At 36.8% G+C, this 12,209-nt stretch overlaps 1 protein-coding gene across 1 annotated transcript in view; it reads right to left on the bottom strand.

The window, feature by feature from the left end:
* The window catches only part of LOC134541655 (dystrophin, isoforms A/C/F/G/H-like), a 935,715-nt gene that overhangs the window by 697,541 nt on the left and 225,965 nt on the right, over positions 1-12,209 (bottom strand). The window contains exons 45-47 of the mRNA XM_063385245.1: positions 11,275-11,451; positions 10,657-10,764; positions 8,119-8,278 (exon numbers count right to left, since the gene is read on the bottom strand). Coding sequence (XP_063241315.1) covers positions 8,119-8,278; positions 10,657-10,764; positions 11,275-11,451 — 445 coding nt within the window. The remainder of the gene's footprint in view (positions 1-8,118; positions 8,279-10,656; positions 10,765-11,274; positions 11,452-12,209) is intronic.

Raw genomic sequence — 12,209 nt, forward strand, 5'->3', positions numbered from 1 at the left:
TGGCTTGTGTTTCAGATAGGGTCAAAATTTCGGGGGAGAGAAATTGCTCCCCGCATGATCTTCGGGACCTCCAGCTGATTCCCCCCTTAGAAGAGTTTTCCTCTCGGTCCGACGTCATCCTGGGAAGACCCGGGTGATATGAGCTATATATATATATATTCAACTTGCATAGAAGAAATTAAATTCCTTAATAAGATACCAGCGAGCAGTGCTTTAAGAACGTAATCTTCAAGAATATGTAAAATCAAGGAAACTCATATATATGTAATCGTTGGGAGAATCAAATTTTGGTGCTATACTTGAAATTTTGTTAATGTAATCATTTGTTTGTTATGTATTGTTTTAAATAATGTAGGGGCGCCCCCGTAACTTTGTTTATTGCTAAGATCTCTATTATCATGTCGAAATGATGCTAAAACTAAAGCTCTTAATAATAAACCAGGAAAACCTATAGACCAAATTATTTATATAGTGTATTTATTTATCATTTTCCTTCTTATGCATAACGATCCATGAACTCCCAAGTTACTAGTGTGCAGGGAGTGTAAATTTTGTCTTGTTCACCGCCTCGTGTCCCCTCTGGTAATTAACTTTATTTTTCTTAATATTTTTTCCAGCAGTTTCCAAGGTATTTTTAATTAATTTAAAATAATATAGTTTTTGGGCATCGAGGGGCGTTACAAAACTTACGATTGCAATGTACAGGTTGGGTTATGGCGGATCATTCACAATTTTGTTTGTCGACATTCCCACCACCGAAATGTTATTCTAGCAAAAGGGAAAAGTGATGATTCACTGCCAGATTTATCCGTTACCAACTACATAGGTTCCTTCACGACATTGGGTTTGAGTATTTAATAAGGGGAGTATGTATAGAACGTGACGACATAATTCTGTGGCGGCATACCTACTCGAGAGAAGTTAAAAGGTTCAGGTATTTAGGAAAGCCAGCTATGAGTCGTGGGTAACTGTGGACTCAGTGTGGAACACAACAGTGACGAAGGCTCGACAGTTAGCCACTGAAGGCCTTAGTTCCGGCCTTAAACCTCCCACAGGACACTGCGCGTGTTTTGTCTTAGTGCATGCACGTCATGAGGGCGGTTTTGTTTTTGACAGCTGACGTTACTTTCTTGAGCAAAAAGAACACCGCCAACGCTAATGATGAAATGGCTGCAGCTTTGTTTGAAAAGTGATTTGCCGAAAAATGTTTGCCAAACACTCCCGAGGGATCTGTTACTGTTTTAGATGATGCGTTATACTATAGTAAGATATGTAAATCAGTGGCTCACGGAGAAAAGCATTTCTTATGATGACAGTATGATTGAGCGGGAATTGCTACGCATATTAGGAAATAAAAGTCTCGCCTAGCAGAAACACTGGAAAAGGCATACATATTTACTCAGTTTCTAGCCACACCTAGCAACTTCAGCAGAGTGGGCCTACATATTCACACATACTTTAGCCACTTCTAGCAGATACATTAGAGGGGGTATACATATTCACCTACAATCTAGTCATAACCACAACAGAAATGGCCAACATATTCACTCATACTAAAGTCACACATCGCATAAACACTGGAGACGGCCTACATACTCACCCAGACACTTGCCATATCTAGCAACTACAGCAGAGAGGGCTTACACATTCACCCAGACTAGACACACATAGCAGCTAGAGCGTCAGGGACCTACATATCCACCCAGACTCTAGCCACACCTAGTAACTTCAGCAGAGAGGGCCTACATCATCACTCAGATTAACATAGTTTATTTACGTTGTTTAAAATTTGGTTTCGTTAGTAAGTATTCCAGTGTTGTTATTTATGAGTAACATTGTCCTGGATGTGTTTAAATGTTTAATTATAAATATTGATGGTAGATATAAAACTAAGTGCAATGGCCACGATACCGGAGCCTGGCCCACAGATGCCATCTCTCCCCACGACCACCAGAGGGCGCAGATGTGTCGCGCTCCTGTCAGAGGCTTCCAGGCTTCATCACGTGGCCGGTGGCCTGGATGCCTCCGATGTCCATGTTGTGTGCCACGAAGCCCTGTATTCATCTAATTAGTCATTAGTCTTGGCTGATGGTGTGTGAGCGCTGTGTATTTACTGAACCACGTGTCCATTGTGCTGACCTCCTGGTGGCGAGCCGGGCAATCGGATAATACATTTGTTTGTCTGTCTAGTTTTCTACTATTAAAAATATGTACACCAATGAGAAAAGGAAAAATTTAATTTTTATAATCTTGTAGCTTAATGTGTTGGTCAATACCTATTCCAATTCATGATTTCATACTAGAAAAAAAAAGTCAAAGTTTTTATTGCCACTTATAATGACGATTTTACCGTATAGTTGATCGTAAGCATTTATCAAACTGAAATGAGGATAATTTATCATGAAAGGATTTTAAAATATCCTAAAATAAATTAGCAAAACCATCATCGAAATTAAAGTTGCAGGTTGGGTTAGTAATGTTGTCTAATGTTCAGGGGGAGGACCGCCGTGGCCCTGCAGAGTGTGTGGAGACTGGGCGCGAGGAACGCCTGAGAGTGCGCGCCTGGTTGCCCGCGTGCCCAGCGCTACGGGCAGGGGAGCGGTGGATCTCGGGAGAGCAAGTCTCGCCCCACACGGGCGACGTCACCGCCTCGTGTACGAGTGTCGAGCCGAGTCCACACGTGCCTTCGCCTTAATACCTAACCATCCCCACCATGTCAACTAAAAACTCTCTGTTTGATGTGCATGTTAGAAAATTAATACTCCCTTACCTTACAAACTTCTGTATTTTTAAAATATTACATAAATATTATTTGAAACATTAAATAAACGTACTTCAAATACCGTATTCGCGGTGCATAATGCAACATCAGTCTTCATAATGTTATAATAGTTTAGATACCGTTCAGATAGTTGCTTGGTTATATAAACTTCATACATGTCAGAGAAATTACTTACATTTATTTACTTCATAAACATAGTTTATATTTACCATAAAATAGATAAATAATAAACAAAGCCAACTGAAGTTATAAGCCCATTAAGTTTTGTTGAGGCGTCCATAGAAAGTGCCACCTGTTCAGATGGCACTTACTTAAGGGATACCATGTTTTCCTAAAGAATTTCCTTGGCCAGAGAAATGCAAGTCGAAGCAGACAAAAACGATACCTGCATATATCTTGTGTTACTTGCATAACATTCACTGTTAAGTAGCTTACTGCTTATTTTGACACATTAAATTTTCTAACTTATCGATCAAAACGGATGGCCTGAGTCCCCTGGGGCCCCCCTTGGATCTGCTACTGAATAATACTACGGAGGAACTCACGTAGGCCTATGCATGAGGGGTACAGAGCAGTACAGAATAGTAAATACTACTTGAAGTTATACATAAAATGCACTTCGTGTGTAAAATGGCTGTCAGTTTGTAAAACTGCATTACAATAATTTAAGCTAGAACACCTATAATCCAGATTTATAAAATATAACTATGTTTTAAAAAAATATAAAAGTTTTTTATCACAGCATAAACAACATAAATATAACTTAAAACAAACTAATTAAATCAAAAATATAATCATTACATAAAATTTCTTCAAGGTAAACAAAAATTTATTAATTTTCTTTTCCCATAATATGGAAACTCCCCTGCGTATTGCTTCTAGTGAAGCTACGCCGTACGTAACTTACACGTACCAGCAGTGTGTAGGAACTTGGGATGGGGACAGCGGAAGGAGATTGCCCCATCATGGATGTCCATGGGAGGGCAAGGACTGGGTTTTGCCTCCCCAACAAATTAGACCTAAATAAATAAATAAAAACTGAGCAGTGTGTGTATAGTCTCCATATGGAACTGTTTGGGGTATGGGAAGTAACATGTTTCTCCTTAATACACTGAGGTGTGGTCCTTCAAAGAGAACTACTACACTTTTTGGCATATTATGTAAATATGTAGGTTTTAAGAAAGAAAATGCCTGTGAAGCAAAACAGCCTGTCTAATAAAGCAACTAGCCTGCTTTCCTTTTTATAAAACAAACAATATAGAATTAAACAATGAATTTCTGTGAGAGGAAAATTATTCTACCTAATCATTACCTCTTTAAAACTTTGCTCACAGAACATAAATAGGGTAGCTTAGAATATAAATGTGTACTATCCACTATTATTGCTGTTTATAGATTATTGTCAAAGACACAGCTTTTTAAGAGGTAAAGAAAACCTTTATAACGAAATAAAGTTTAAATTTTCTGTCAAATGTTTTATCTTCTTGCTCCAACAACTAAACAATTAATTTTATTGAAAAAAAAAACTGTGGGGTACTATCATTTTTCATTTTCATACTGACTGTCCAAAAGAACAGTCATTAATGTTAGAAAATTTAAGACAACTGATATCAAGCATACATTCCTCTCTTCTTTCATGTACATAATGATTCTATCCTACAGAATAACCATTAACAGTATAAAACTTCAGACAACTGATATCAAGCACCCCAAACTTTTTTTTTCATTCAAATTATCTGTTTTGTATTACTTGATTGTTATTTTAAGATTATTAAATAAATTATGTTATATAGAGTTGTAACTCATGCTATCAGTGTTGAAAAAATTACTTAAAAATAAAAGTTATTTTTTATTTTATTCAACAAAAAATTATGTTCTTTGTTTTTAAAAAATAATTTTTTTTTTACTTTTTAGTTTACATTGAATTAATTTTTTTATAAATTCCTCGTAATGTACCACAAAACCAATTACAAAAGTCCTGAAAAGTTTGGGGAATTTGGCTCTCACAGTGTTGCCAGAAAGCCTTGCAAGTCAAAATCAACGTACAGTAAAACCTGTCTTACCCAGACTAATATGGCGACCGGCCGATCCAGATATGGAAAAATCTGGATATCACAAAGCCATTTATAAATAGCTAGAGGGCCAGAAATAATGAACATGGGTTTTTATTTTCTATTGGTTTGGCATTTTTATTTGTACAAGGTACCTACCTGTAGGTACAGGTATTTAAAAAAAAAAAAAAAGTAACAGTTCACAATGTAATATAGGCCAAACTTTAATATTTACGTAAGTATTTTAATTCTACCATGCATATGTATACAGTACTGTACTTATCAATATAGTAGTATTGTATTGAAATACCGGTACACTATTCTTGAACATGTAAAATATGTATAAAATAAATTATTTACTGTACAGTGCATTACAATGTACACCTACATCAGTTTTGGAAAATGTTTGTGATTTTCGGCTGATTCACACACTGAACATGTTTTTTTTTGGAAGCCATGTCTCTCAATCTTCTTAAAAGCATCTCTCAGTTATACTTGTTTCATCTTGATGTTGAAAATAACTGATCACAGATTTTCTCATCGCTATTTCACACCATTTCTAAAATGTCACTGTCTGTAATTTCGTTAACTTCATCTTCACTTAACCACTTCTTGACTTCGTCATTGATTTCCTCTCTTCCAGGCATGTTTTTTACAAGCCCTGCAATCCGACTCTTTTTTTCATTGCAAACAGTTTCATTGATTGCTTCTGGTTTCTCCCCAGTCCATTTTTTAGTTGCTTCGTGATCAAACAACTTACTCCATGACCTAACCAGAGTAATCAGTTTTATTTCATCCCATGCTAGGGAACCCACATCACCACATCTAACATGTCCACCTTTTTCAAGGATTCTGTAACAATTTCACCCGTGTTTTTTCCAGCAATCAAGAGAGTCGGTAACTTATGGCGATAAGTACGTTTCAGTGATTCAAGCACACCTTGGACCATAGGTTGATAAATAGATGTCACATTTGGGGGTAAAAACCCACATTTCATGTCACCATTTTTTTGTTCATCTTCACATGGGTGTGAGGGTGCATTGCTTTTCGATAAATGTTTTCAATTTGTGAAACTAAACACTAAATATTTCACTAATCATCCATGTGCTGCATTGGTTTCTGTAGAAAACTGGAAGGGAAGACAAATCTTTTTAAAGTTCTTGAAAGCCCTCTGCTTTTAGGATTTTCCAATAAATCGCAGTGGAAGTTTGTGAACTCCTGTAACATTGCTACAAACTAAAAATGGTCAATCTCTCCTTTTTGTTCTTGTTTTGAAGCCCAAGTGTAGGTCGGCTATAGCTGAGTTACAATTACAGAGCTGTTCTCCTGAAATACCATGCTGGTCTAAAAAGCTGTGTAAAAATGTTTTGAAGTTGTCCACATCATCTTGGTTAGCAGAAAGTTTTTCACCACTGATCTGTAGTTTCCGCACACCGTAACGATTTATCCAACTTTCTAACCATTCCTTTACTTGCTTTAAACTGTTCATCGGCTCCGAATTTCTTTATTGAAGAGCAAATATTTTTATTTTAGCAAAGGACCTGAAATAGGCAATATGTGCTCTCTTCTTTGGGTAAACCAAAGACATAAAGCTTCATTAACTTTGTCAGATTTTTCCCCCACTGGTTGAAGCTTGCGATGAGCTCCACTTCTCAGAGTCCTCCTCATTACATCCAGTCACTGGTTCGTTCCTGCTCCCAGACAGCAGCAATCTTCTCAGCTTTCACCAGCATCCAACCTCTAGAGCACAAAACTTTTCATCCATTGTCACAACAGTTTTCTTCCTTTTCTCTGTCATTTTAGCAAAAAACAACCATAAAGAATAACAAAAAATAAAAAATATCAACTATAAACTATGTACAGTAACACTGGTAAACAGTAACGATAACAACTGCAAACACTTCTGCCATACGGTTTAGAAATGCATTTGCAAAACGAACTGTCACTTAAACGCAAACACAGAGTAGAATGTGAGTAGCAAGTGGCAAGCAGTCGGCAGCCGAGGTTGAGAATGAAGGAAGGGAAAGAGCCATTGACAGAGTCAAGGCCGCGACCCCGCTCGGAATAGACTAGGTGCGCAAACAACATTCCAGCTGCATCCCTCCCATCTGGCACACAAACTTCACCAAAATTGAAAAATTAGTTTGGAGATATGCCCGGATATGAGAGGGTCCAGACATCACAGGTCCGGATGTGACAGGCTGTACTGTACTTCAATTTTCCAAACTTTCAAAAAATCGGGAGAGCGTGAAGGAGCAAGGGGGGGGGGGGGGGTGTTAAGTACCCAAATGGCTCAGAAACAATTCAAATAGAAAGAAAATAGTGTTGTTTAAAGTTTCTAAATTTTATGGCTTTGTTCATGTAAATTTCTATTGCTTTTTTTTTTTTTGCCATGGTTGTTTGAAAGATGGCTGATACAATAGTTTGAATCAGAAATAGAGAGACAGGATTTTTGAGTGTGAGAAAAAGGACTTATGACTAGTTACCATGAACCACTCTTGGCCGATATTTTTGTGTGTAATTTTGTAATTGGGTGAATATTATTTGTCTTTTTGGGAAGAGAAAAGTAGCCATGGCATCAGTGAAGATGTTTTGTGAGACCTATTTTGTATTTTCGACATGTACTTGTCTTGTGGTCAGAGGATGGCGGGCATTACAACTTGCAAATTTCAGAAAGGATACATGAAAAACAGTGAAAATCAGTTTGTATCCAAGAGATGTTATTTCAGTAATCAATCAAGCAACAGTAACATTTCTTTTGGAACTTAAAATATTTTTTCAGCACCCAACTTATTTCTTCAAGTGTTAATAAATGTGCACTCCAGACCAATGTTGAGCTAGTTGGAGGTCAGACGTGGTACAAGTTGCTCCTGCTAGGAACTAAACGAAGTTACTACGTATCGCCAGGGTTCATTCACGAATACAGAAAAAAAAGGGGGTTGTCTGTAAAGTCGGTTTACGGATGATAATTTTACGTGATAACGTCATAAGAAAACATTGATGAAAAATTGCATACTTTTTTAATTTTCAAATATTATTTACAGTTTTTGCAAATTTAATTTAAATAACTTGTTTAAATATAATCACGAACAGTTAGTTAAAAAGCCCGCCTTTAACATGTTTGATATTACAGAAGATTTTCTCGCACGGTGGTTTGGCCGGTTCTTGCACGCTCGGCTCAGGCGGAACGTGACAATTTTTTCGTGCGTGCAGCCGGCGTTCATCGATTTATAAGACGTTATCACGTGAAAAACGACGACACGCCACAGCTAGCACTGGGCCTACCTGAGACGCTGCGAGGTGTCGCGGCCCCCGCCTGCAGCGGAGACGAGCTCGCCGCTGCCTCGGTCACTGCTGCCGCCGGCGGAGCCTCGAGGCTGCCCGGGCCCGGCTCCCCTCTGCTCTTCACAAACTGCCAGTCCTCCCGCAGCTTCTTGATCTTCTCCTGCCACACACGGAGCACCACCGTCACACGCTCATCCCGCACCTGCTTGAACGTGGCGCCGGGCAAGTGCCGTCAGGTCTGGTGGCGGCCGGGCCGAAGTGCTGACGAGAGACACGGGCCAGACACTGCTGTGTTGGGTGCGGGGCTGACCAGTACTGGCAGAGGACAGTCCTCAGGGAATGTGGAGCCGAGACCCCCGTCTGACCGGGACTACAGGACGGCAGGTCAAGTCGTCGGGAGAGCCTGGCCGTTGCTACGTCTGTACGAGAGGAGCCCACGGCCAGGACTGAACAAGAGGGAGAGCCGAGCCAAGGACACGACGCCGAAGAGGAGCGACACAGCCGCAACGAACCATCGTGGTAGCAGGCGCCCGTGACGCTGCAACATTGAGGTGGGACTCTTAGCCCCAGTGGGGAGCGTGAGACGTGGACCTTCGAAGGTGTGATCTATCTGTGCACCGACATTCAGATAGTTATAATTTAAATAATAGTGTAATAAATTGTTAGTAAATAATACCTGAATTCAATTAATCAAGCCATCCATTCGGACCTGTATTTTCTCCATTCGTAACAATAATAACTTCCTTCCAACTGGATATAGTAAATAAAATAGCACTGAATACTACTACTACTACTACTACTACTACTACTACTACTACTACTACTACTTCTACTACTACCACCAGAATCGTGGAAAATTTTCATGTATGAGTAAGCCTGTGTGAATCTAAGATTCATATAGTTTGAATTAAATAATAACATGAATATCAAAATAATATTAAACACGAAAATTTTATTCAAATAACATAAATTGGCCAAATTCAAAAAAGGCTATTCTGAATACCTCAGTGAAAAATAACTTCTTCTTGTTTTCATGAAATACCATAAGGTTAATTGGTAATGTTTATAAACACCAAGCTATAATTTCTTTAAAAAATTAAAGTTTTGAATTTTTTTAAAAAGGGTTTTGCAGTTTATTGTGTAGTTATTTTTGAATCTCAGTAATTTTCATATTGTTAACTTTCCTGTCAAATTGAACCCAATAATAAATTCAAACCAGGGAGGAATGTATGAATTTATACTGTACAAAATATTACTCAGTCTTTTTAATATTCACACAAGATTATTCACAACAGCTACACTACACTGGAATACCATCAAATATGAACAATAAACAAACTGGCTTGGGAAATCAATATTTTATATCAGATTACAAAACAAACACTATGGGCCGTTTTCACCAACGCCTCCTAAACACACCCTCAGCAAAGGACTGCTTAAGTTTAGGCGTTCCTTAAAGTCAATTCTCACGAAATTGGTTTTCACCATCGTAACATTCACTTATGTAGGGGTTGCTTAGTTAGGGACTGGCTTGCCATAGAGCGAGGGTTCGTACAGATATAAGTACTAATAGTTTTCAGGTTGGTACTTCGAACTTGTTGTCACGTGACATACATAAGCCAATCAAATATTTTTACTAAACAGTAAACAAATATCTGAATGTTTATTAATTTCGCGGTAATTGGATGTTACGATGTTAGTGTATTTTCACAGAAAGTAGTAGCTATATGGTCGTTGCAAAGTAGTGTGAAAATGTTTTAAACAAAGAGAATGAAAACGCAAAACTTTTCTTCTGATGAGAAAATAAAGGTGTTGAGCCTAGTTGAGAGGCATAAAAATATAATAGAAAATAAGAGGACGGATGCTGTTTCGAGCAAAGAAAAGGACGCAGCATGGGAGAATTTATTCGCTATTGTAATTTTGTCTAAGTTTAAACTAAATTTTAATAGCAGATGAAAAAAAAAAAATCAGTTTATTTCCGTTAGGACATACAAAATTTTTGTAATAAATGTTCTTTTAAGACTTTTCAAAAGAAAAACCTTTAATTACTTCCTTATTAAATGAGTTCTTAAATAAAAGTGGAGTATGCGAACATTCTCGAATGTATTTATAATAAAAGATTTCACATTAAGTTCACCTTAAAAATGTTCCACAACTTCAACAATAACATTTATATCAAAAATAAAATGTACATCTTCGGCTAGTTCGTATTCCTCCACGGCATCCATTTTATTTTTCTTGTTTTGTGACAGTAAGTGCCGCTTAAATAGTTAGGGGCCCGATTTCCACCACTTAAACTAAGGGATGCTTAAGATTACTTAAGAGTTCCTTAACTGTTGGTGAAACGATTCAATGTGCTAGGCAGCCCTTACACATGCCTTAAGCAGCCCTTAAAAGTTAGGGGACATTGGTGAAACCGGCCATATGTTTACATGTATGAAAATAATGTTTTCTTTAAATAATTTTGGAACGTAGTTCTTTAATGCAAATAATACAGAAAAGTGTTTTAAAACTTTCATTGAAATTAAAATTAATTACCTGTAGTTCGACAGAGACAGGTTGTTTTGTGGCTTCGCATTCTTTCTCCAAGTTGGTGAAATTTTCCAAAACTTCTTTCACTTCTGTTTCATGGTCCAGTACAGAATCCTGTAATATTTCAATATTTATAAAATACTACAAATAAAAAGCAAAAATGCAAAATAAAAAATAATTTAAATTCATATAAAAATGTTGTCTTTAAACAAAGGAATTGATAAGTATATACTCAGTACAACAAAGTTATCAAATTGAGAATTTATTTGGCAGCTGTTTGAAAAAAACTACAGACCATGCTTATTAAAACTAATGAATAATTTGGTGAAAAAGTTATGGTATGATTATTTAACATTAAGCTTACATAATTGCCTTAAAATTTAATTTGTACCACTTTTATATGTAAAAATGATAGCCATATTTTTTGATAATCTATGCAGACTGTCAACAAAATAAAATAATCATTAACATCAAATCTGTACCACAATAAAAATAATGAACTTTATTTATGAAAACTAATCAATCTCTAACTCAACCACAAATCTCAATATTATTAATTTAGTATTTTACCACGGAGACAGAAAGTCTCCCGCTAATGCAGATAAACTGAAGTTTCGAAATTACCATGATGCTATCAATGACTTTTTTCCTTTCTTTGTCAGGGAGTTCCTTGCTGATGTTGATTCGTGTCTTGGTTTCCATAACCCACACAATGACAGCATCCAAGTTGCCAACGTACTTCTTCAACGATGACAGCTTACACTCTATGTACTCCCGGTGTGACGACAACGCTGCTGCCGCCTGTAAACACCCAGTTCTGTCCTTATCTGTCCACTTCCCTCAACATTAAAACATTATTTCAAATAAAAGTAAATCATTATGTTTAAGAATATTAATTTCTGGTGAGAATCTGGGAAAACATTTTGATTTATCAAGTTTTACATTTCATCAAGTTCTTACAATATTGTGCCTTATACTCATGATATGATTTGACCAGGTATGGGTACTAAATTTTTAAGAAGTAGAGATGTCTAAAAATTGACATATCATCGATTGCGATACTGATGTTGATTATTATGTCGATTCCTAGCTTGAATCAGATTCTGGATCATTGGTTTTCAAATTTGTGGTTTTAGGAATAGCTTCATGTGACAACTGATGAAGTTAAGTTTTTATTTAACAAAGCTTTAAATAAAATAAATAAACTATATAAAATACTACACAGTTTTTCGTACAAAATATGTTTTAACACTATGTATTGCCCTACTACAGATCAACAAAACAAAATATTTTACAAGTGACTATTCTACATGAAAATATCCCTTGAATCTCCACACTTTTAACTGAGATAGTAGTGATAATTGTATAAAATAATATCCAATTTACTAGTACATACAACAGTTTCAAATAACTTCAAAAAACATTATACACAGGTTTTTTTTCTTCTAAATAAGTTTGTAAGCCATATCCTACAAAGCCTTGTGACTAGTGGAAGGTGTAAATGTTTTCTAATTTCTGCTAAAAGAGTGGGGTGTGGTGCTATAGTGCACGCCTACTGC

This window comes from Bacillus rossius (genome assembly GCF_032445375.1).
Source record: "Bacillus rossius redtenbacheri isolate Brsri chromosome 4 unlocalized genomic scaffold, Brsri_v3 Brsri_v3_scf4_1, whole genome shotgun sequence".
Lineage (NCBI taxonomy): Eukaryota > Metazoa > Arthropoda > Insecta > Phasmatodea > Bacillidae > Bacillus > Bacillus rossius.